Raw genomic sequence first — 26,823 nt, 5'->3', positions numbered from 1 at the left:
GGTAAATGTGGGAGGAGGTTTTACAGAACGAATGATGGATGGATTCAATGCAACAAAACTCGATAATATTTACAACATAACAGCTCGCAAGGAAGACTATTTTAGTCCAACTGTTGATGGAGATATTATCTGAAAAAGTGCTAGCTCATGTGCATTAGACTCTAATACAACCTTTGAGAATTGGCAACACATGTTACACGAGGTATTCACCATAAGGTGTTCCCATATTAGGACAAAGGTGTGTGATCCCCTAAATGACGACGAGGTGACAACGATAGTGACTTTGGAGGTAGCATTGAAGGCAATTCCAAAGAAATGGTGGATTGAGCTTCAGATTGGAATAAGGGACTAGCAAAATTTACTACAAATTCTGCACTCGATGTGGAAAGGAGGACTTCATAGAACAACGTACATTATTCAAAGGATCAAATAATTGTTGAGCACTCACTGGGGGAATCGTGAAAATTGGAAAAAGTTAAGAGACACGATGAAATTGTTACATTGATGATCGTTTGGGTGCACTATAAGGAGATAGTCCTTCCAAATTGGAAAATATAGTAGAAGAGGTCATTGATAAGACTTCAGCATGTCCGACTCCATGCATTGAGGCAAAAGGAGCTTAGAGAAATAAATATGAAGGGATAATGAATCTTACCTAACAGATATGGAGTTATTGTGGCCAGGAAAGAGCACAGTAACATATTCAGGTATAAGAGGGGGAGACTTGATGGAAAAAACTCATTCTACTGAAGTTATTTAAAGCATGAAAATAGGGCCAAAGCTATGAGATATGCCCCAGTTCCAAAGTCCAGAGCCATAACATTTATTAGAGGAACTTTTCCACCAAGCAGAAAGCAAGGACCAAAACACCAGGGGTGTCTCTGACCCCTATGCATCCAACAAAAGCAATAGAAATAAATGAGCCAATAATAAGGAAGTTTGAAAGAGAATACATACCACCGAGAAAAGACAATGGAAAGCTAATACATCTCAAGAAGGATCTTCAATACCCATTGGTGATGCCCCAAATCCTAGATAGAATGATTGTTGAAGGGGATATGCTTGGTGCAATCAAGCACTTAAAATTTTTGAAACATGACATTACGAACACAAAGAAATTCTCATAGCTCGCACAAAAAAAATACCACAATGCTATCGAGAACCATAAGATTGGGCATGTGTACATAAATTTAAACACGTGTTAAATGCCTATTAAGTTGTGTGCATGGAATATTCTTATAGCAATATTAACGAGAATCCCTCAACCCATAAGTTATTAGCAAAATCATAGTGCTTTCTAAAGGTGGTGAAGATCTAGAACCATATATCACATATAAATGCAAAGAGAAAGCACTTGCCGAGGTAGTCAACAGGAAATATGGAACTTATAGGGGTAAGAAATGATTTAACATCCCCTGCATAAATAATTGGGTTGTTAGATTTGCCACACAAACAATGGCATGCAAGTTACTATGTAAATATCAAAAGGATGAAGTCCCAACAAGAGTAATTGTAACAATATCCATGTGCACATAAGGGGTCAAGGTGAATTGAGCCACATTTCTGTTAAACCAATTTTTCACTGACTATCAAAAAGCACATGACAACAATGCAATGTTTCAGTATGAATGGCCACTGATACTAAACACAATTTTCACATAGAGGGAACCAGAGGAGATGCAGTTTCCCAATATAGAGAAGCAATTGATCATGGTATTAATCATGGTAGCGAGATACACTTCCTTGTGGCATTCCACACATAAGATAGATAGATAATAATGTGACCTTTTATGCATACATGGAAATGATCTAACATATAATAGAGGGCATCTTGCAGATACCACCCTACATTATTGAAGTATATAGCCTGATAGCTCATTTTAAAACGACTCCACACTACATCTGGATACAATCAAAGAAGGATCAGGTGTAGCAATGGTTGGGGAATCACTACAGAGTAACAAAGGAAGACGTTGTATTAGAGAAATTTTAAAGTAACAAATGAGCTGTTAAACAAAAATGTACAACCAAAATCAACTTTATAAGAACCAATAAGATTCAAGATGATGATGTCAACCATGGAGGATGATTCACCATTTTTGGAGTAAAAAAGTAAAAAGATTAAAAAATAAAACATTGTTTTCTTAACTCATATTCTTACAGTTTTACTCAAATTTCAAGCAGGAACACTTGTCGTATGCAGAATTTAGTTACTCATCCAAGCAGTACCCATGTTGCTTGCTTTCAACGAACCCTGCTACACGAAAAATGAGAAATACATGAAAAACATGAGTCCAATCACATTTTTCATGTACTTCTCATTTTTTCATGTAGCAAGGTCCATCGAAAACATTCAACATAGGCACTCACGCATCTAAAAAAAGGAGTATCACACTGAAGTCTAGACAGACACAACGACCCTTGCACAAGTCAAGGGATTGGATGCAAATTGTCACGAATTGAATGAAAAAGGACAACAAATCAGTGGCAAGCGTAGAACTTAATGATATTAACGAATTTAATTCTGTGATCCATATATTGTTTAGATAATCTTCGGCAAAATCACATAATCAAACTTTTGTCGACGAACCAACCAATGTTGCAAGAAAGAACTCAAGATCTAAGATAACTTCAACACTTCACAACTTGAACAGTACCCACAAGCCATAAAAGAAAGGACATAGTTGAACAAACCATTGAATACTCTAAAAAATAACAACAACTAGACCAAATTTTTAAATATTACAAAAAATGTTTGTTGTCACCAAGGAAATTGAGACTTTGCATCACAACATCAAACAACATAGCAAAATTAGAAACTCCCATAAAACCTAACCTAATAGCTTAAATCTAAAGATACACGCAAGACATTCCACATACCAACACCAAATATTCTATCTTAAAATATTTTTTAGTAACATTTAACATAATGAAATCAAACTCAATTTCTTCATTTAATTTTAAAATATTTTTTTAGTAACATTTAATAATGAAATCAAACTCACTTTCTTCATTTAATTTTAACATAATGAAATCAAGCCTCACTTTATTAAACACGTCATCATAATCTTATTCCAAATGGAGAAATCCTAACATCTAAAAATAGGATAATATAAAATGTATTTTTCTTTACATTAAGTCACTTCTAAATTTGCTTTATTTTCTTCCAAGATTCCTAGAAATACTACCGCCATACAAAATAACCAATCTTTGTCAGTCTACTTTTTTTTAATATTTTTGTTTTATTTGTATTTTATAAAAAATTACATTAAATTTTAAAATAACCATAAAAATATAACAAAAATATTTTAAAAAGGAAACGGCATAATTTAATTTTCGTTCTTCTTTTATAGTTTCGTAAACAGTGAACTCTATTCCGAACATGGTGCCCTGGTTTGGAAAAGTCGTCTGATTCTATTTAGGGTTGAATACAGTAAATTTTTATAAATATATTATTTAAATATTGATGCTTTGGAAACTGCCTCACAAATGAATTTGTTTAATGGTAAACCATTTCTACATATACCTTTTGTCTGGACCGCATTCAAAAAAATTTGTGGTTCACTGCTTAGCTTTATGCTTTAGCTTTTTAATTTTATGTTTGACTTTTAAGGTTAAATACAACTTAGGAACTTTTCGTTACATGAGAATATAATATTAGAGATTAAATTATATCTCTATATTAAAATATAATCTTATAGTATATATATTTTAGTTTTGATACATTATCATTTCAAGCATTTTGTTGAATCTAAACCGCTCCAAAGAATTTTGCGGTATTTTTAAATCAATACAAATATTTGAAAAATTGATTGAGATTTTGAATTAACCATGAATTTAGAATTTCAAAATATTACCAAATTTTAATTAAAAAATATATTACAATTTTAATTTATTATATAATATAGTATATAATTTAAAAATGTTCTAAAATATATCAAGATAATGTTATATTGTTAGTTGACTCGTAAATTTACTAACTCCACCCAATTTATTATTACTTAGAAAACAAATATCAAATACTAAGTTTAATTTTTTATTTTTGAGCTATATAAATAATAATAACATTAATGAGACTACTTGCAAATCCATTTCAAGTCTGGTCTCTAAATTTTTGGAATAAATTTATAAATAGTTCCAGCTATGTCGAAAACAATTTCTTAAACAACCAAATATTCAAATCAAAAAAAACACCAAAATCCAACTAAAAGACTCCAATATCTTGTTAAAGTAATGTAAGTTGATTCCAATCCAAATCAAAAGGGATGAAATCTCCAGTTTCTTAGCATTCAAGTAATCGTTGTTACCAACTATTTTTGTTTATTTTTATTTTTATTTTTGCATAATAAAAACAAAACTAATATTTAAAAAATTAAAAAACAAAACTAATATTTAAAAAATTATAAAAATGTCAGTCACTTAGGCCATTCTAATACCAGTTACAGCATTAAATTTTAAAAAATCAAGGCCATGCAGTTACAGTTATTTTTAAAAAATAATGACCATTTTCATACATTGCTTGTTAAGGGCAATTTTTTTCAATAAAATCATTTTCATACTTTAAACGTACCACTGTTGATTCTTATTTTACTTTACGGCGTCCGTTTACTTTTCAGATTGATGTACTGTACAGAGAATATGCAACAACTCTTTTAGCAGATTGATTTTACGAGAAGTCTCATCAATTTTGTCTTTGTGGAAAGCCTTTTTTATATATATATATATTCTCCCAATATGGGTCTTTCAAACAAAATAATAATTTTCAATTAAAATATGTATATCACGTAATTTCCAGGACTCATCCCTTTGAATATAATATTTTTTAATTATGAAAATAAAAAAATATTATCTCAAACTGGTGAGCTCAATAATTAGGCTTATAGAGCAAGAGGTTTTGAAGGTTTGAATGAGATGGATGCTGAGTTGGTGGAAATTGGTAAAAGCCTTCACGGAGGTCAAAATTTAGACCCGTACACGGCTCCTCTCCTCCCGGAGAACGCCAGACACGTCATCGGCCTCTTGGGCTTTTTGCGACTTTGATCGCTACTTTACCCAAACACTGACCCGGCTTTCTGGGTCTCCCCCAACTTGCCAGCGGATGCTCTCTCTGCCGAAGACACGACCAAAAACAAGAAAGAAAGACGTGGGACCCAAGTGAGCCTGCCAATCCAGCGTGGCGTTCTTTTGCATGTGACTGCTAATAGTCTGTCATAAAACCAGCTGCATCGCTGTACATGTAACCCTGCCACCGTATTCCATTTTCTGTAAGAGAACTTATAGCCGAACGCCACTAAATAAAATCCACATGCCGGAGCTGAATTATTGCCTGACACATCTACGACGTGCAAGACCTAATAATGCAACATACCCAGAGATGAGGTAATCCTGACCTTTCTACTCGAGTAACACTGACGTGGACCTGTTCCGATACGACCTGCTCAGCTTACGTGTCAGACCCTGTAGAACCTGCCACGTAGCGTCGCCACGCTGGAGTGGCTCATTGAACAGCAGAGCCCGTCGGATGGTGTCATTCCAGAGGTTGTTCTGTATGGCGGTGAGGTTCGTGGCCGTGACTCGTTCCAGCACCTTGCCCAGCTTTGCCACGTCACGCTCAGGCACTGACAGCGAGATGTTCGCCCACGGAACCACGTCTGGGTATGGCAGGGCAACGTTGTCCGCGATGATGACGGGGACGCAGCCCAGGGCCACGGATTCCACTATGCGGGGGCTCCAGGGCGCCCACCCCAACGGGCAGAGGCAGAAAACTGAGCGCAGGATTTCTGTGTGGTATCCATCGAATCGCGTCCGCTTTATGTAGAATCTCCTGTTGTGCCCAAACTTTTGCCATATCACTGTTCTCAAACCTCTGCAAATTACAGACAAACACGTCAACTCATTAAAATTCATAAAATCCACCGCTAAGAAAACAGAGCTCAAGAAACTATTGCTCAATCTTACTTGCTGTATATACGGCCGCTGATATTTTTTGGATGAATCTCCATCTTTCCTCTGAAAAAGACCCAAATATCACGCTTAGCCTTCGTAGGCGCAGCAGCCCACAGAGCTTCGATTGGCTTAGGGGCAACGTAAGGAGGAATCTGTATGTGTTCCACGTCCTGGCAACGGTGCTTGCCCTTGACGCCAAAGGTTTGCAAGATTATAGAGTTCTGCAGGAACTCCGGTATCCCATCACGAATTGCAACGTCCTCCTGCAAAATACCAAACTATCAAATACAGAGCCCCAGAGAGACCACTATACTCTGCCATACAAGAAGACAACGATAACTTACCATGGCATGGAAGCATGCTCCATAATCATGCGTAGCAGCGAAAACATGATCGGAGCCTCCGCTCCTGTTCCAGAAAGGCATGGTCTCCGATATGTAGCGCACCGCAGAGCCAATAAGAGGCCGCGCGTGGCCCAGAGCGGGGAAACCATTCTTGGTACTGAAATTACACGAAACATAGACAGGCACAAAGAAAAAATCAGCTTCCTGGGGATCGAACACGCGCACAGAGCTATTCAACAGAGCACGGTGTATGGCGACCTCTGCAGCGAACAAATGACTGGCGCAACGGCTGTTCACAAGCCAATCCTCATTGAACTCGGATGGGAGCTCATAAACAAATACTTTTACATCCACAAATCCTGAAACGCCAAAAAAAAAAATGAGAAACTCAATCCACTTTTACACCCACAAATCCTGAAACGCCGAAAAAAAAAAAAAAAATAAGAAACTCAATCCGAAAGCACTAGAAAAAATAAAAAAAAATAATCAACCCACAGTACCTGAAAACTCTGCCCTCGAATCAGAAAACACATTCTTTCTCCCACGCCCCTGCGTATAATTTTCCTCTGCGAGAACATTAGTAACCAGGCCACCGGCTCGAACCATGGGCTTCTGAATCACATCCCCCACAACCTCAGGCTTCTCGGGTTTCCAGCCCACAAGCCAGAATAAATCCGGCCCTGCAGAGCACAGATAGAGCAGCATAGAAACCCAGAGGAAAAAACGAGCATAGCCATAACAGCGCCTCTGGGATTTATCAGCTCTGCAATGTTTAGATTTATTATGGCTGCTCCGTTCATCTGGCGTGAGGCATGGCTTGTTTCTTCTCAGCTTCCCACCCAGTATCTTCGTCATTCCCTTCATTCAAAAGCCCTTCTACTTCCTTATTCAAAGACCCTGGAAAAATAGAAGCCTGCGGGATTCGAACAGGCGACGACTTACAGCCAAGAATTTCACCCGCCCGCCAAAGACGGCTTCAGACACTACTATTGTCCGGCTGCAGCAATCCATGAGAAAAATGCGCAGAGTCGTTCTATTGACGCAAAATCCCTATTCCCCTTTCAAACAGTTACATGGAAAAGAACTATAAAACAACTAAAGCTTGCCAAACCCGCCACCCCAACCCGACCCAATCCAACAACCGCCACCAGCAGCGGCTCCTTCACCTGCAAACTCCGGCCACTCGATCGAAATGCCTCTCTATCCCCATAATAGAAACCCAAGACCAAAAACCAGTCTGAAATATAAGGCGGTTTTCCGCTCCCTCTGAAATACCCGTTTACAAAACCTCCCGGGTTGGTCTCCGGCAAGAACCTTGCCGTTCCAACACGCCGTGACAGTTAAGGCACCGAGTCCCGGTAACATGTGAGTCCAAGCTGCCCCCGTCAGTAGCTTCATGCGGCAATAAATGTTAGCCAGGTGTGCCGCACTGCGTCAGCTCGTGCGAGGGACGGGTGGGACTCGGGAGTGGGGCGCTCCGGTGAAAAAAATTAAAAAAAGGAGTCGGTCTTTCTTGATATATGAAATGCACGGTCGCAGTTACTCGTTCAGGGTTTGCAATTCCTAAAATCAGTCATCTGTCGCATCACTGCATGGATTTGCTTCAAAATAAATGAATAAACACAACTATTAAATAAAACACAATTTCCGAAATTTTAAAATAATCCTCCAATCTCTATATATTGATTTTGCGGTGAATGCACGATGAGCACGGAGCCATCGTGATCCGTCATCGATCGGCCGGCGTAGCATCAATCTGACTTTTCACCAAAAATGTGGGTATCTTTCCTTTTACTTTTAGTTTCGTCGAAGCGAACTAATGGTCTTTGTAAGAAATTCCAGAATTATAAAAAAAATTAATTAATGCTCTTTAATTGTGCATTTATAAAAATTTAATTAAATTTATCATTTTTTCAAGATTTCAACACTGGTGAGAGTCGTAAATCGATTCCAAACTCTAAAATTTTAGAAGTTGGAGTTGGTGAGGGAATTGTATTCATCATGCTTGTATTTTTTCACACTATAGATTTATGGTAAATATTACAAATTTATGGGTGAGGTTTCCAAAAATGTGAGCATGAATAAGACTCCTTGTAAATCAATTTCAAACACCAAATTATTTGTGCTTTAATTTGGTTTTACCCATTATTATAACTAATATGACTTTGACTTAATTAAAAAATCACTGCATGTGAGAATAAGTGATAGTTTGGATTGAAAGCACGTTAATTAAGATGTAATGAACTAGGATTAAGGTGAAGAATTAAAATATAGGGATTTTTTTGTTAAGAAATGAAAAAAATACAATTTATAAATTTAAAATGGAAAAAATACTATTGATAATAAAATTTATTCTCAAAAATGTGGTTTAAAGGTGTGGGGTGTATAATTCATTTGAAATATTAGCATTTTGATAATAAAATGTTTTCATTGTAATTTTTTTTTATAAATAAGATATTCGAGTTAGAATAAGACATTTTAGTATGACTTAATATGATGAGTAAATTAAGATAAATTTTATTAATGTGGTTATTAATGATTTATAAGATTAGTTTAAGTAGTTGGGAAAATGGTTCGTCATCTTTTCTACTTAATTCTTATAAATAGACATGTTAACCTATTGTGATAAGGGTAGTCCAATTAATTGATGTTTTGGCTTTTCCCTTGGCATTTCTCTTTTAGTTAGTTTTACTTAAAGTCTAGGAGAGAGATTTTTTAATCCTAAATTTGAATTATGATTTACAAAATCTGAATACCCATTAATTTTTTAAAACTTATTTGTATATTAAAAACAAAATTGCAACTTATAAGTTACAGAATATTCTATATACTCTTAATGTTAGAATGATAATGAGAAAAATTTGATCTTAAATCTTATCCTAATTACTCTAACTAAATACCAAGTTAATAATGCAAATATGCATGTAGTACCTGTGCTTTTGATAGTACATGTGTTTGTTAACCATTTGTTACATTACTTTGATAATGAAAAAAAAACCAATATTAAGAGGTCACTTATCACATATACATGGAGAGTTAAACTTAAGTTGTTTATATCATTAAATGTGTATATTTTAGTTACTTTAAAAATAAAAATTAATATATTTTTCATATATGATTTATTAATTATTAAAATGTAAATTTTTATTATTTGTATCGTAAAACCCATTACAATTATTAATTAGAATCAATTAATTGAATTTAGTTTTTATATTAAAAATATATACTGACTATATTTTATTTTTAAAAAATATAATAAAAACGACGATCAATAAATTTAATTAAATTATTTTTTTAATTATTTAAAAATAAAAAATAAAATAAAAAACAAAAACAATAAGTCTACTCGAATTTAACGAGTTTCCAATAAATCAACTCAACATCCTTTCATTAAAAAACTGTAAATGTGTAGCTGGCAATAAGCTAATTTTGTAACATAAACGCTGTTTTCCAATAAAAATAAAAATATTCCAAATTAAAGTTAAAAGTGTTTAAAATCCAATTTTCCATCATTAAAAAAATATATAAAATAAAGTAAAAGAGGTTCAAATCTCATTTTCCATCAGTAAAATCTTACTTACAGAAAACAAATCATGTTTGTCACATATTTAAAAAGCTTTTGTCTTCCATTTTAAATCATTTCGAAAGTTGCCTTTACATTGAAAAATGATGTTACCTGGCACAAACTTTGATACCATGTTTGGGCACATATTCCAAATTATTAATAACGACGGTAGCTCAACTCCAAATTTCCACCAAATATTTCCGTCCGCTATCATATTAGTTCATTGACTACACCACAAATTTTGGAGGGATTAGGCTTCATTCCTTCGTCGCTAAGTTAGTGAGGGACTGGTTTAGGACCTTATTTCGCAACAATGACACATATGGCGCACTTTTGAAAGCTTACCTTTAGGATTAGGCGATACATATTTCTAAATCTATAGGCTTATTCTATATGCTTATTAATATGGTCAGGTTGTATACTCGCTATTAAATTCAAACATAAACATTATTTAACGGTGGATATATATATTAATATGGTCAGGTTGTATACTCACTATTAAATTTAAACAAAAACATTATTTAACGGTGGATATATATAAGCATTTATAGATTTCTTGTTTATTAAATAAGGAATTGTTTAAGGAGTCGGAAGAATTATTTGGACACTTAAAAGTGGTCGGAATTTGGGCAAAAAAAATTCAAAAAATCTTGTAGATAGAGTGTTTGAATCATATTTTTTATGTTGGAAATAAATTCAGCACCATCAAAATCCTAAACGGCACCTAAAATTTTAGAGTTTAACAACTATAACTTAGATTTACAAAAATCCTTACCAAATTTTACTTTCATGATTCTAGCCGTTAACTAGCCGTTTCCCAGTCAAATTGAGCTGTTACCTGGATATTCTGCCCAATCTATTTATAATGCATTGCAAGATCTGTTCATTCAACTTGTCCTGACAATGAAACACACTGATTGGTTCGAAACGCGTCGACAAAATTATCTCTATCTGATTTTCAACAAAGATTTTTCTAAAAAAAAAAAACACTCAATAAACTAATGCATTAAATATTGGTTGCCTTGGGATTAAGGTGTGTCAGGAGGGAAAGTACACATGGGTTGTCAAGAAAATGTTTGCACGTGAAATGAAGTGGCAAAGGGTTTTGCATGGCTGTCACCAGCTTTGCAAAAAACTAAAAGTTGATATCGGAGCTAAATTAATATTCAGCTGCACTTCCCCACGTTCCAACGGCTTCTTTGTATTAAGAAAAAAAAAGTGTGCTTGTTGTCAGAGTAACAGAACCTTAATGCAGATGCAGATAGCGTGGAGAATAATTTCGCATTTTTTTTTTCCATTTTATTATTTGGGATTTAATTGGTCATAAAGAATTTGATGTTAATCAAAGGATTAAATTAAACCATGGTTGGTATGCCTTGTAAATACATACCAACTATTTCATCTAGAGAATTGAAAGAAGGCGTGGCAAGTAATTAATATGTGAAAATGTAGGGCTTGACTATGCTACCAAGAGAAAATGACACCACAAGGTTGGTACTTATCAATGATTTATTTGCCGTGGGGTACTTATCAATGATATTTACGACTAAATCAACTGAGGGGCACACAAACAATATACAGGGAGAAGACAACATGTTATCCGACATGACATTGTTAATAATAATACTCTACCCTTGTAAAAATATCAAATTAAGAAATGAAAATATTATCTAAAAGTGAAGTCATCATTACATTAGATTCAGTACAATCGTTATCGAAAAAATAAAATTTTATTTAAATATGAAGTCATAGCTATGTTATATATGTTTATGAGTTATTTTGTTTTTTTCCAAAACAATGAGAAGACAGGTCATATTTTAGTGTTTTGTTTTTTTGTTGTATTTGTTCGATGAAAAATTATGTCATGATTTAGTTATTAATGAGTGGTGGGGATAGTTATTATTAGTTAATATTCATACATATGAATTGGTTTATCATCATTAGTCAAGGAAAACCATACTTATAATAATTTATTGGTGGTTTGTAAGGGGTAGGATATTGCTCCTACCAAATGTTTATGGGTCTTAGGTCATTAACTTGTTTCTTGAGAAAAATGATTTCATTGTTTTGTAATTTACACACACATATTGATAAATTGAATAATAGGTTAATATTAAAAGAGTCTTACCTTATAAGAACACTGGGAATGCAAGCATAAGACTTTAAACTCTAAAAAGGACTCCTAAAATTAATATTGTTCTACATAACATGAAATCTAACAAAAAACATGTTTATTAAGATGAGATTCTAGGATACCCAAATCCATATATTCCATCATTTGGCATATTGTTTCTTCTTCCTTGGGATTTTCCAACATTGAAATCACTAACATTATGAATTGAAGGTAGTTGAATCTCAGCCTTTACTAAAATTGCAAGTCATTCGTCTCTTATGTTTTTTTTTTGCTAAAGCAAGAGTTTTTTCTTCTCATTCATTGACTAAAAAGTTATAAATGTATGTTACAAACCTCGGCCCCCCAAACTTAAGAAACCGAGCCAGAGCATCGAAGACCAGCGAAAGCAGGAGCTCAACTAGCCCACCTTATATCTAACACAATGGACTTGAAAAAATTTCAAAACCATCTCTAGAGTCAAATCGGGTCCGCCCAGGGAGATAACTTTCGGGCTATTTCACCGCCCAAAACCCACACTAAGTAGACGAGACACATCCATGTTCGCGAAAACTCGGTGGTTAACACCGCCAACTAGCTCGATGAATCATAGCCATAGATCATCACAAGCGAGATCCGACGATTGACGAGAATATCAAGCAGAGAAGAAGCACGAGGAAAACTCGCCCGATATGGGCAGTTTTCTCTCACCTTCCTGCAGCCATGTGTTGAATGATGAGTGGCACCGAGGGAAAACCTTAAAATACCACTTAGGGGATTGGGGTCGCCCGAAAACCACTGAAACTTTGTTTACCTCAAAAAAGCATCCCGCTCTCTCTCCATGTCTAACCTTTCCTCTAGGAGGCCTAATCACACCGGGTCGGAGGTCTTCTGCATGTTGAACCCTCATCCTTCAACATCTTAATTTCCAAAATGCTACTTCTCCTTCATTCTATGATAATGTTCCCTATCTACGCTTGCTAGAGTGTGGCAGACCTCACGCAATTTCCCTGCAGGTGCCAACTCCCATTCGCCAACCATTCGCCATCCGCTAATTTGTTGGCGTTTCTGCGTACATGAGCAAAACTAAGGGTTCTCAAGATTCTTAGATGTGATTGAATACGATAATAGACTTGCAAAAGTCTCCAGTGGTTTGAAACTTTTTCTGGTGCCGAGCCATTAACTAGTTTTCTGACAGAATTAATTGTTAATTCAAAGTCTGCCTCAATGATTGTGTTATGCATATTGAGATCCATCAATATTTCTAAGCAATGTTCTATGGCCATTAGCTTCGCCATTTTGTTGGTGGCATTCCTTAAATGGCTATGAAAGATAACTTTTATATTTCCCTTGTCATCTCTTATAACTCCTCTGTAACTAGCAGCCCCTGGGTTTCCTTTTGAGGCTCCATCTATATTGAATTTCAAAAAGCCAGGGGGGGCGGTTGCCAGAAAGCCTTCCCCATTGTAGTGCGTATAGTAGTCCTGTTTGTGCCCTAGGGGACAAGCTTTTGGAGGCATACAAGCAAAAGAATGTGAGCATCCTGGTGAGAAGGAGGATTCTCGAGAGGTTGCTTCAGAAGGGTATTTACAGTTTCTTTGAGCTGTCTTAAGATCTTAGCTATGATGCTTTGGGTTGTGCCAAAATTATCCTTGAAAATTTTGTTGTTGCATTCTTTCCAAACATCCCAAATCAAAAACGCTGGAATTAGAGTCCAGACTATGTTGACTGTCTCATTTTCTGATAAGTTTCTCCTCCAATTCTTTAAAGTTTTAGTGATGTCGTTTTCATCCCTATCAGTTTGCTTGAATATTGAGGCAACCCAGTTCCATAATGTTGAGGTGAAGGTGCAGAGGTTAAGAAGGTGATCCATTGTTTCTTCATGAAGACCACATAACTGGCATCTAGATTGTCCTGCAAACCCTTTCTTTCTAAGATTTTCCCAAGTCATAATCTTTTTGTGATGTACCAGCCACATGAACAGTTTGATTTTCATCCAATGAGGGTTCTGCCATAGGTCCTTCCAAATTTTGTCAGGACTTGGAAAGTTAAATCCAGTGGCAATTCTTTTGGCTTCTTTGAGGTTGAAGTTGTCTTCATTGTTTCTTCCCCATCTTAGTTGGTCGGTTGAAGTTGAGATTAAAATTTTTCTCTTTTCCAGGATTGCTGCAAGAGCATCAACCTGGGACTTCAAAAGGGGTCTCTTCACTATAAATTGGTACCTTCCAAGTTCTCCATTTACCATTGTCTCTTGTCTAATCCCAATAGTCACTTACCTTTTGTAGCCCTTTGTTGATAGTCTCATCTTTGAGAATGTCCAGTCCTTCTCTGCAGGGGTTAGGTTCCTGCTGCCAGTTGTCCTCCCAAAACCAGGCTAGGTTCCCATTTCTAATCTCCCAGAAACTATGTTTCTGAACTAAGGCTCTGTTCTCCCAAGCATTGTTCCAAATATGGGAGCCCCTGATGTGTCCTGTCATGCGAATGTGGTCCTTTTCTTGCCAGTCCTTTGCATATTTCTGTTTCCAGAGCTTGGCCCATGGGTTTCTCATTTCCTTTAGCCATCTCCACCAAAGTTTTGCTCCTAAAACTTTGCTTAGAGTTTCCAGGTCATGGAGACCCAAACCCCCATGAGTTTTGGGTTTGCATAGCTTGTCCCATGCTACCAGAGCCCATTTCTTTTTTTCCTCCCCTTTACCCCAAAGAAAATCTCTTTGGATGTTCCTGATTTGTTGTAAAACTCCTTTTGGGACAGGAAGAGCTGAAAACATGTAGATTGGAATAGTTTGCAGGATAGCCTTTGTGAGAACTAGCCTGCCTGCTAAATTCAAAGATCTGTTTGTCCATCTACTGACTTTGTCCTTCAGTTTATTAGTCATTGGCTCCCAAACTTCCTTGCTTAGGGGTTTGTCAGTGAGAGGCATTCCCAGGTATTTGGAGGGAAGATGATCTCTTTGAAAGCCGAGAATTTTGGAGAGATTTCTCTGAATAACAATATTAGTGTTAAAAAAGAAAACTTTTGATTTTGTGAGGCTTACCTCTATGCCAGCAACCATGGCAAAATCATGCAAAATTTATTTGAAAGCTTTGGCTTCCTTGACCGTGGTTGTGCCCTGCAGCATGGTATCATCCACAAATTGTTGATGAGTCAAAGTGTCTCTGTTTTGCGTTAGCTTGAGACCCTGGATTCTTCCTTACGTCTTGGCTGTATTGATCGCTTTGCCTAATCCTTCCATCATAAGGATAAAGAGGAAGGGGGAGAGCGGATCTCCTTACCTGAGACCTCTCAAAGGCCAAAAGGTCCTGGATGGAGAGCCATTAAGAAGGATTGAAAAGCTAGTAGAGGTAACCAGAGCCATAACCCATCTTATCCAATTATGGTCAAAGCCATAAGCTTTTAGTACATCCCTGATGTATGACCAGCTTAGCTTATCATAAGCTTTCGCTAGGTCAAGCTGAATGATCATACCCGCTTGCTTATTATTCTTGAGAGAGTGCACCACTTCATGAGCTTGAATGATATTATTGAGAATTTACCTTCCCTCCACATATCCCGTTTGCTCCCCAAACACTAGTGTTGGAAGAAGGGGCTTGAGTCTGTTGGCAATTACTTTAGAAATGATTTTGTACATGACATTGCATAGAGCTATGGGCCTGAATCTATCTGGTGTCATAGCTTTCTCCTACTTAGGGATTAGGGCTATGAAGGAAGCATTTAGCGCTTTTAGAATTGTTTTTGAATTTCTTGAATCCTCCACCACCTCAAGGATATCATGTTTGACAATTTCCCAGCATGCTTTGAAGAAGTATAAGTTGAAACCATCTGAGCTTGGAGCTTTCTTGTTATGCATCTCTTTGATTACTTCAATGACCTCCTCTTCCGTCACTCGCCTATTGAGATTGTAATTGTCTTCCCTGGTTACTAGTTTTGGAATGTGCTGAGTGAAGCCTTTAATGAATAGAGATCTATCTAAGATAGGCTCCTCTGCAGTTTTTTGAAAATGTCGTACCAGAATGGATTCTATATCTTTGTGCGTGCTCAGTTCTTTCCCTTGAGGATCAATAAGTTTTGTAATCCGATTTTGTGCCCTATGTTCCATGGTAGATTTATGAAAAAACCTTGTGTTTCTTTCTCCTTCTTTGATCCATTACACTCTTGATTTCTGTTTCCAGAAGATTTCTTCCTACTGACATTTGTTTTCCCATTCTTGTTGGAGAGAGTCAGCTTACATTTTCCTTTCCTCAGTGAAGCCTTATTTTATGAGAATTTGGTTAATTTTCTGTAATTTTTGTTCCACTTCTCTTTTGGTGTTAAAAATATTGCCAAACTCATTTTTGTTCCATTCTTTAAGTCTGAGCTTGATGTGTTTGAGTCTCTGTTGCAGAAGGAACATTTTCGTGCCTTGAATGGGCATGTCTTCCAACCACCATTTTCCAATATTGGTGATGAAGTTAGGGTGAGTGAGCCAAACATTCTCGAACCTGAAAGGTCTATTCCTCGGAGTGCCAATAAATGAAGCTTCTAGTTGAATAGGCCAGTGGTCTGATCCTCCAAAAGGAAGGATAAAAGCATTCAAGTTAGGGCCAGTGAGAAAGAGGTCCTCCGAGATAATGAATCTGTCAAGTTTCAAGGCAACTTGTGAAGCTCCTCCCCTCTTATTGTTCCATGTGAAGGTGCCATTAGCTGTTTCCGTGTCCACTAGCTTCATGTTGATTAGGAAGTTCTAGAATGTAACAGAGTCTTTGCCTAGTGTTCTGGTCCCTCCTTTTTTTCTGTAGGAGATCTGATCATGTTGAAATCTCCTCCCAAAATCCAGGGAATTACCGGGTGTCTCTCTCAGTTCCTCTAGTGAAGTGAGGAGCCTGAGTTTATCTTCAGATTTTTGAGGACCATAGACATTTGTGATCATATAGATTTTCTTGTCACCCAGAGGTTGGATAATCATTGAAAGGTAGTTCCTAGATGCTTTAGCATCCAGAATTCCAAATTTCTGAGGATTCCAAAGAGTGAGGATCCCACCCACTGTATTATTAGCTTTGACTTCTAGGTACTCATATTTAATAAGCCATTTGTTGTGTATATCCCGTATTTTGTCTATTGAACATTTTGTTTCCTGTATAAACACCATATCTGGGTTTTCTTCTTTTATTCTATTGCTGAGATTTCTTTGTTTTCTTTTGCTTCCTAGCCCCCTAATATTCCAGGTTGTGAGCTTCATATTGATGGGTTTGAAAATGAGTAACTGGTGAGATCTTTCATCTTGCCTGAGTTAATCATGAGTCTCCCACACTCTGTCAGCAGCTCATTCTGTCTCTTCCTTCCTCTTTTCTTGCCTGGGTTCTTGGTAGAGTGTCCTGATGCTTCCTCCATTGATTTGACCCCTTTATTCTCCTGGCTGTCATGATGCCTTTTAACTCCAGTAGCCTTTGTTTGAGATCTCCAGAGGAAGAGTTGTTGTACTCTGTCAAACTCCTCTTGTGGTAGAGAGTCAATCCCTTTGTTGGTTCCCTGGTTTAGGAACTTTTCTAGATCAAGATTCTCCCTCTCAAGAATCTCCTGTAGTTCATGGTCCTCTGTCCCAACTTCACTTGGAGTCATCTCATGGTCCCTGCCAAGTTCCATAGTGCTTAGTCGATTCTCCTTTTGTTCGTTGTTTTCATGTATGATTTCCATGTTGTCCTCTTTTTCCTTCTCTGCAGGATTGATCTCTAGTGCGTTTTCTTTTCTATTGTTCCCTCCTTCTAACATCTCAAAATTGTTATGGCTTAGTAGCTTGTTCTCACTAGTTTTCTTTTGGTGCTTTCTTCCTCCTCCTTTCCCTCTGCCTCCCACCTTGATTAATCCTTTAGGATATTTACCTTTGTTGGTTCTCAGAATATTCTCCATTTTATTTTGTGGGCAATCTCTAAAGAGGTTCCCATGTTCATGACATTTACGGCATCTGAATGGGACATGTTCATAATCCACCACCTGAACCCATTCCTCATCATACACTTCTAGAATGACTTCATCTGGAAGTGCTCCCGATAGATCCATATCCACACATATGCGAGCAAAGGAGGCATATTTCCCTCGCAGGGTTGCCTCTGATATTTTTAGAATGCCCTAATTTATTGCCTATAGATTTTAAGGATTCAAGCAGCCAATAATCTAAAGATAAGGAGTATAGTCTTATCCATATGGGACCGATGTGAACGTTTCTCGCTCTAGGACAAAGTTCATCACCCAAGGTCACATGTATAGGCCTGCAACAACATAGAAGTAGGGTCCTCCTTCAAACACTCTGTCTTTGTCCTCTAGTTTGGTGAAAACCAATGTAAAGAAACCCTTGGACCCTAGATATAGATTTATTTCTCCCTTTGGTTTCCAGTTGTTTCTTATCCATGTGTACAAATTCTTTTCCGTGGGCCATATACCCATAAAATTGCATATAACTGTGTAAGTCACCATGTGATCTCTGTGCACCTGTAGTGCAGGATCATTTAATACCACCTGAGGTTTAATGGTTGACTTGGGTTTATAGGGTCCCGTTGCAGATTTGTACTCAGTTCTCTGAGTACTATCTTCCGGTCTCGTCTCCCTCCTGACTACCCCGTGAATCTCTTCCTATTCATGGGATTTGCTGCTTTCCGGTTCTTTTGTGTTTGTCTTCTTTTTTTCCACCTCCGTAGGTTTCCTGAAACTGTTTACACTCGCCTCCTTGCTTCTGTGTGATACTACGTTACTTTAGGAGGGAGTGGAACTCCCTCCTCCTTGCCCCTCCATTGTTACCAGCTCGCCGCTGTTGCTTCTTGTTCTAAACCCTAACTTCGTTCCAGGAACTCTCTACCAAAAAATCGATCTATTCCATCTATTCATTTTTCGCCATTCTTCTCTTATGTTAAACAAGGGTGTCTATAACAAATGCAATCACAGATATGCATTGATGTTTGTTTTCATGAACCTTGGCAGTCACTGAGAAATTTGATGTTCTATTACCAATTGTGAATCTCCATGCATGCAAAGCACCATGAATAACTTTTGGACTTCCCTATATAGACCATATTTAGAAACTTCCTCTATTTCCCTATCAAAAGAAAAATTAAAAGGCACCTAAAGAACCAACCCAAATTGTCCCTAGAAATAGATGCAGTGAGCTAGGGTGGGATGTCAACCCAAGAATACACAATTGGAGACTATGCACAAGGGAGAGTAATATCATCTTGGGCAGCCAACTATAAATTCAAGTTTTAAATCAAACTAAACCCACACATGTAACAAAAACCCAACCATAGATAACCCAAACAATAACGAAGGCCCCAAACACACAACAAAGTGGAAAGCACTAAAACAAAATTCCTAAACAAAGCACCAAAGTGAAGAAAAAATCACAAATTCCCAACACTCTAAACAATATTCTCGAACCACCAAGAAGTCTCTTTTAGGAATTCTTAATAGAAAAATAAGGTTAACCATAGTGAAGCACCAATATGAGTTATCACTAGATGAGCCACCTATATATTGAGTCATTATCCCACCTAAATCCTAAATTAAGCCACAAGAAGCTTCAAATTGCTAACAAAGAGTAATAATTGTCATGTGCAAGGCTTGCATAGAAGTGATGTGCTCCACATCCCATCTCCCACTTAATATAACATGATTTCTTCATTGCATTAACAAGGGCTATTTGAAGGGTTCATAATATGCCTTCATGCATGATAAACCATGGAGAAAACACAGGGGATGGCTTGAGCATATAAACCCCAAATTTTTTAAGGGTCCCTTCATTAAGTTTTGATGCCTCATTTGCAAGGATGTTAGCTTATGAATTGAAAACCTTTAGGACTTGGAAAAACATGGTCTCCTTGAATGGAAGGGTCTCTTTTTGAAATTTTGTAATCACAAATGTAGGCTTGCTATCATACGATGTTTTCTTGGAGTTTCTAAAATGGATAATTATGCTTGAATCGCTAATAACAATCTAGTTCCTCACTCTATGTACACTTTTCAAGAACTTTCCATGAAGGAGAGCACACACCTATGTTTGATTACTTGTAGTTGTTTCTAAACCCCATGCTTAAGCCAATGGTGTTTTTCCCCCAAGACCAAGATGATCCCATTGCTCCTACCACCCCTAATGTTATGTATATTAATAACATATAAAATATATAATTAAAATGATGTTGAATCATCAACAAACCCCCCCCCTGCCGCAAAGTTTTGAGAAAAACTTTTGACCCATCTTTGCTTCACTAGTCTAAGTGTGCTTTCTTATTTATGGATTTACACTAACCTTGATTCCTCATTGCCTTATTACATAATGCATTGTTCATTTGTTTTAGACAGTTAAGTCAAATGGGCCTTCATGTGTCACTTTCTTGATTTTGATTTAATTTTTTTTTCTTTCTTGAACTCCATACCTCCATTGAGTTTTTGGTTTCTTCCCTTTTTTGTACTTTTCTTTATTTATTCACTTTTCTTCAACTCTCTTTACGCCTTGATTTCTAGATCAAGGTTGATCCTAATATCAATGCTCTTCTTATTCTCATTTTTAAGTTGTCACTTGATCCCAAAATTGGTTCGATTTCCAAATTGTGACCCTAAGTTCGCTTTTCAAGTGTGAATTTTCTTTAATTTTTGGATTGAGCTTTGTCTCTTAACTTTTCTTTCAAGTTTTCATTTCTTCTTTTAAACTTGAGTTCGAACTCCTTCCCTTTCTCTTGTCTATTGAGCTTGCATCCTAATTTTAGATCTAACCCACTTCTCAAATTAGGCCCTTTCTTTACTTACATGTCAAACTTTTTTTTGCCCCCATAGCCCCCACTCTGATTTTGAAAATTGAGCCTTTCTTTCCTTTCAATTACTTGATTAGTCCCTCACTTTGAAAATCAAACTCGATTGCCAAATTAGGCCCTCCTATTACCTCTTACATTTCCTTCAAACTTTCATTTGGACTTTAGTTCAAGGTTTTTGAATATTTCATATCCTTTGTTTGAATTTTGAGTGCTCTTATTGTGATTGAGGAATAAAATCAAATAAATTTGAGTGAAATCACAATATAAATCAAACACAATTTAATTACCCAATTGTGCTCCATTTTGAGTGCTTAAAAAAACAAACATGTGGGTAGCTCAATATGCTTGAAAATAACTTAAAACTACTTCATTACATAAGTCATAGAGTGATAGCTCTGATACACAAAATTCCCACTCCCCTAGATAGTGAGATGAGGGTTGTATTTATAGGCTTTTTAGGCGTCAATCAATGGTTGAGATTGCATGCAATAGATTGGAGATCAATGGTAATATTTGATGAAAATAACTTATTTAAGGAAGGTTATGATCTGGATTGGATCATTATATTGTTTTTCATCCATCTCGATGCTTTTAGAGTGCAAAAAGTGGAGGAATCAGCTCACATGACCAATTTTATTAGCGAGACCCGAATTAACAAATTGGGGCCTAAAACCTTCTAAGAGCATTATGAGGCATCAAATAAAATTTTCTGGGGATAAAATTTGTCTCTTTAGCTTAACTCCTTTTTTTCATTTTCTACACATAAAAGTCTTTCCAATGGTGCAATAATTGCATCAATCAGAATTTGTATGCAAAAGTTATGTCACTCAGAAGTTGACCTTACTATTTTAACCACCATAATTCAAGAGGATGCCACACCAGCTCCCATTATTCATGGAAAAGGGGCTAGCCACATGATTATGATGAAGAAGACTCTAGAAGAGTCCATATTGTAACTCCGGTTCAGAGTTGAGGTAGTCAAACATAACCACTTGTAGGCTATCGGGTTGTGTTATAACAGAGTCATTAGGAGGAAAAGGGATTCCATTCTTTCGAGTGCATTTGTTCCATAAATGGGAAAAAATAATCAAGAGGGATAAAAGCACACAGATAGGATTTGTGCGATGTAGTAGCCCACGGGTCACAGAAAATACTTCTTTGTACTCGTAGCCACTTTCTGTTCAGAGAAAGAGAGTAAAGCAGCCTCACCTTCTAGTTGGGTTTTCTATTGAAAGGGTTTTTCAAGTCATATCTTGTGTCAAATTGCGGTTTGTGAGTTTTTATTTCATTGTTATTTATTTTCTACATAATTTTAATTTGCATGCATACACAATTATATGTAATCTACATATCCATAAATCTAAAGAAAAATAAAACTCTAATAGTGGAGATTTCATATTTCTAGATATAGTTTTATCATATCTGTTGTGATGAACTGTCCAGTGGAATATCCACGGTAGTTTACAAATCAGGTTACCAATTACATGATATAATTAACTAATTGCATGATCTAAGAACTCGGAGTGAATTGCAATTAAGAGGTGGAAGTGAACTAGAAAATTAAAAATCATCTAACTCTGTGCATGAGAGAATGAGGATAAATAAAATAAAAATTTTATTTTTTAAGAAGAAATGAATTTAGAAAGAGAATAATTAAAATAAATATTTTATTTATTCAAATATAGAAGACTTAGTTAACTAATTAAAATAATTATTTAATTATAAGAGACTAAAATGAGAAGAATTAATTAAATAATAAAAATGATTTAATTAATGAGAAAATTGTCAAGAGATTCCCTAGAGACAAGCCCTAGAGAGTTGCACTTAAGAGGTGGAAGTAAACTATAAAATTAAAATTATTCTAATTGTGTGCATGAGAAGATAAAAATAAATAAATAAATAAAAATTAAGAAGAAATGAATTTAGAAAGTGAATAACTAAAATATAGAAGGTTTAGTTGACTAATTAAATAATTAAAATAATAATTTAATTATAGGAGAGTAGAATAAGATGAATTCATTAAATAATAAATAATAAAATCTATTTAATTAATGAGAAAAGACGAAAATATTAAAAGAGGTTATTTAATTATTGTGTGTAATAAGGAAATAACTTAACAATAAGAATTATTTAATTAATGTTTGGAAGATTTTAAAGTAACTAAAAATTATTTAGTTATGGTGGAAGAAGGAAATGATGTTTAGGAAATGGAAGAAATTGTGTTAGTCAGTTTTCGATGGAAGAAAGGTTTCCTTCAAACTATCGGGCTATCGGGGCTATGTTATAACCGAGCCACTAGGAGGAAAAGGGATTCCATTCTTTCAAGTGCATTTGTTCCATAAATGAGAAAAAAATAATCGAGAGGGATAAGAGCACACATATAGGATTTGTGTGGTATAGTAGCCCACGGGTCACAGGCAATGCTTCTTTATACTTATAGCCACTTTCTATTCAAAGAAAGAGAGAAGAGCAATCTCACCTTCTAGCTGGGTTTTCTTTTAAAAGAGTTTTTTAAGTCATATCTTGTGTCAAATCGTGGTCTGTGAGTTCTTATTCCATTGTTATCTATTTTCTGCATAATTTTAATTTGCATGCATACTGTGGAGATTTCATATTTTTAGATACAATTTTATCATATCTATTGTGATGAACTGTCTAGTGGAATATCCATTGTAGTTTACGAATTAGGTTACCAATTCTATTATATAGTTAATTAATTGCATGATCTGGGAAATAGGAGTGAGTTGCAATTAAGAGGTGGAAGTTAACTAGAAAATTAAAAATCATCTAATTATGTCCATGAGAGGATAAGGATAAATAAAATAAAGATTTGATTTTTTAAGAAGAAATGAATTTAGAAAAGAAATAAATAAAATAAAGATTTTATTTATTCAAATATAGAAGACTTAGTTAATTAATTAAAATAATTATTTAATTATAAGAGAAGAATTAGTTACATAATAAAAAATATTTAATTAATGAGAAAATTGTCCTGAGATCCCTAGTAAGAAGTCAGGGAGACTTGCACTTAAGAGGTGGAAGTAGACTATAAAAATAAAATTCTTCTAATCATCTGCATGAGAGGATAAGAATAAATAAATAAATAAAAATTAAGAAGAAATGAATTTAGAAAGTGAAAAATAAAATATAGAAGGCTTAGTTGACTAATTAGATAATTAAAATAAAATATAATTATAGGAGACTAGAATAAGATGAATTTAATAAACAATAAAATTTATTTAATTAATAAGAAAATACAGAAAATATTAAAAGAGGTTATTTAATTATTATGTGTAATAAGGAAATAATTAAACAATAAGAATTATTTAATTAGTGTTTGGAAGAATTTAAAGTAATTAAAACTTATTTAATTATGATAGAAGAAGGAAATGATGTTTATGAGATGGAATAAATTGCGTTAGCCAGTTTTCAATGGAAGAAAGGTTTCCTTCAAACTTTCCTGTGGCCTTTAGTTCATGATTTTTTATTATTTCATCTCCTTTGTTTGAATTTTGAATGCTCCTTTCAAACTTCAAACTTTTGCTTCAAATCTTACATCAACTAGATTTGGAAATCAACCCCAATGACCAAGTCAAGCCCTCTATTCATTTCTTTTCCTCTTCTCTTGTCCCAATTTTGCAATCAACCCCTATTACTATTTAGGGCTTTCCTCCAACTTTTATGTGGATGGGTCCTAATTTTTGGACCATGCCAAATCTCCAAATTGGGCCCTCCTTTCAATCTCTTTGAATTTTTGAATGTCCTCTCCTTTTGTTCAAGGTATTTTAAATTTTTATTTGAATGTTCATTTATTGCTTTTGAACTTGATTAATTCATACTAAGATCTTTTCTAAGCTCAATTATTGGCCTTAGTTTTCTAGATCATGCCCCTTTTCACTTGTTCATTATTGCCTTGCCCTGATTTGTTGGTCAACCCCAACTGCCCAAACAAGAGCCTCCCTATTCAAATTTATATAATATAAGGTCTTGATTTTGGGATTCGTCTGAATCAAAAGACTTGTCCTTGAACTTAGCATAATTGTTGAAACTTGTTCTAATTCATTTTATTTTGAAATGCCAAAAAGGGATTTGTTCGATGGCATTATTGGTTTATTCTCAAAAGTTAACCAACGTGTTATGTGTTTTATACACTAAGATGAAGGCGACATACAATGACAACAAGGATAGCTTAGTACATAAATTGAATGACCGAGAAGGGAACCAAAATCTTAAAGAAAAAAATATCACTAATGAATAAAATGAACCCTCAAGTAGCAAGGAAGACAATTGAACAAATAAATTGAAAAACTAAGAAGATAGATCCAGTTGGATGAATCAAAATGAATGACCTCCATCTCCCTCCCATAAATAATAAACCTAATAGAGAAGAAGCCTTTTGCTTTAGCAATTTTGTAAGCTACTTCATAAAATTAATGAATGAAAGCTAGTATTGGCCAAGTAATTCAGAAACAGACTTCAATTCTAAAACTTGTGATTTGTAGAACTAAGTTTGCTAGTTTATTGAGTTTTGGAGTAAGGATTTTCTTTTATAATGTAGTCTTTTCTCATGTATGAACTATTTGCCTTATTTTGTTTCTATCACAAATAGTATGTCTATAGCCATAAGTATAGTATTATAGTCAATTGCTCATTTTCAAACTTCTCTTTGATGCAAGCAGTTATTTAAATTATTTATTTTATTTTCTTTGTAACAAGTTACTCAATGTATAAAGTAGTGATATGTTTGGATATATGTTTATTTCATTGGTTTTCATAGTTTAGCCTAAGCATCATTTTTCATTTTGCATATTAGATTAACTGCAACTCATTTATTACATCCCCAAAATCTTAAATGATAAACCAAGTTGCAATTGGTAAAGCTACTCAAAACCATTTAAAGGTTGTCGAGAAATCAACCAAATGCATTTTGTATTGAAAATAGTGTAAGGATTGATTGGGACCCTTTGTTAGGGAGAATCCCTTTTGATTGCATAGAGCAATTCATCCATGTCAACTTTTTTAATGCTAGAATAAGGGTGGTTTATGTGGGGCCATTCTTAGAAATGCATTAACAACCCATGTTTCCTCACCATATCCCTGTGTGGGGTCAATATTTTAGTATTATAGTACCATTACATGATATCTCAAAGAAGATGGTAGATCTCTTCCCTAAAGTTAAATTTCATAATAAAAGGAAAACCTCAACATTTAGGCATCTTAGCCATTTTGACCTTCCATGCTAATTTGTCAAAAAAATATAAGATAATGAAGTATGTAGGTTGTTTACCCTTATATTGGAAGGACATATTCAAGTTGGTATAGGGGATTACCAACAAATCCATTCATAACTAGAAGTAGTTCATGGAATATTTTGTAACTACTCATGAAAATTGTAAATATGAAGAACTTCGTTGTGAACTTTAGGAAATATGAAAAATGAATATGTTGATTATTTCATATTGAGGGTTGTGCAAGTGTATTATTTCGTGAGAGTGCCAAACCCTCTAGGAAACAATTACTTGAGAGGTAATCTTATCTCCTTTCTATTACATAATAAGAAGAGTTACACTTTTACCATGAGCAAGATTCACATTGTCACACATATATTCCTCTAGAATATTTAGATCTAGAAATTTCACATTGCGACAAACATGATAGTCTAAAAGGCACCTATCTATAAAAATAATCTTGAAAAAGAAGTTAATTTAGAAGATAGTGTAGGTTTCAATTTACAAGGAGATATTCATCACTATCTTAGTTTAGGTGGACATGATATATCACCAAATTACATATCATAATAGAAACCTATTTTCGAAATAGAAAACCAACGAGATGGCATAACAACCTTTGATTACCTTGAGTTGATAAATCTTGATTGCCTCTCTAAGTAGAGAAATTGTCTCAAGCAAAGAATGTATATACTTTCATTAAGGACAAAACTAGGGTCTTTGATCCATAAGTGAGGGACTTATAGCTCACTTGCTTGACCAACATGGATGCTTTGTGAAAATAACTTATGAAATTTGTTTCTCTACCTTGTACAAAGGTCAATGTTCTTCTGACAGTTGCAAGATCTGTAATATGCC

At 35.2% G+C, this 26,823-nt stretch overlaps 1 protein-coding gene across 2 annotated transcripts; it reads right to left on the bottom strand.

The window, feature by feature from the left end:
- Positions 1–4,805: 4,805 nt before the first annotated feature.
- LOC149190077 (putative glucuronoxylan glucuronosyltransferase IRX7) lies at positions 4,806–7,611 on the bottom strand. 2 transcript variants are annotated; one of them, XM_089412017.1, is made up of 5 exons: positions 6,791–7,611; positions 6,291–6,649; positions 5,959–6,209; positions 5,391–5,866; positions 4,806–5,242 (listed from the first exon to the last, which is right to left on the bottom strand). In XM_089412017.1, the coding sequence occupies exons 1-4, from the start codon at positions 7,152–7,154 to the stop codon at positions 5,395–5,397; spliced, it is 1,446 nt and encodes a 481-aa protein (XP_089268143.1). In that variant the 5' UTR covers positions 7,155–7,611; the 3' UTR covers positions 4,806–5,242; positions 5,391–5,394. The 2 variants fall into 2 exon arrangements, with proteins under 2 accessions (XP_089268143.1, XP_089268142.1); XM_089412016.1 differs by having other exon boundaries at positions 4,806–5,866; positions 6,791–7,607.
- Positions 7,612–26,823: the final 19,212 nt, after the last annotated feature.

Source organism: Pinus tabuliformis, chromosome 3_1 (genome assembly GCF_031772625.1).
Source record: "Pinus tabuliformis cultivar Carrire ecotype Pingquan chromosome 3_1, CPIR1, whole genome shotgun sequence".
In the NCBI taxonomy this organism is placed as follows: Eukaryota; Viridiplantae; Streptophyta; class Pinopsida; order Pinales; family Pinaceae; genus Pinus; species Pinus tabuliformis.
Note: the sequence above shows the minus strand (reverse complement) of the source record. Positions and strands in the feature narration are given on the sequence as shown.

Coding starts and splice junctions, on each gene's coding strand:
- LOC149190077 (XM_089412017.1), bottom strand. CDS start 7,154: ATGAAGGGAATGACGAAGATACTGGGTGGGAAGCTGAGAAGAAACAAG. Junction 6,210..6,290: donor GAGCATGCTTCCATGCCATG/GTAAGTTATCGT, acceptor GGTATTTTGCAG/GAGGACGTTGCAATTCGTGA. Junction 5,867..5,958: donor AGCGGCCGTATATACAGCAA/GTAAGATTGAGC, acceptor TGTAATTTGCAG/AGGTTTGAGAACAGTGATAT.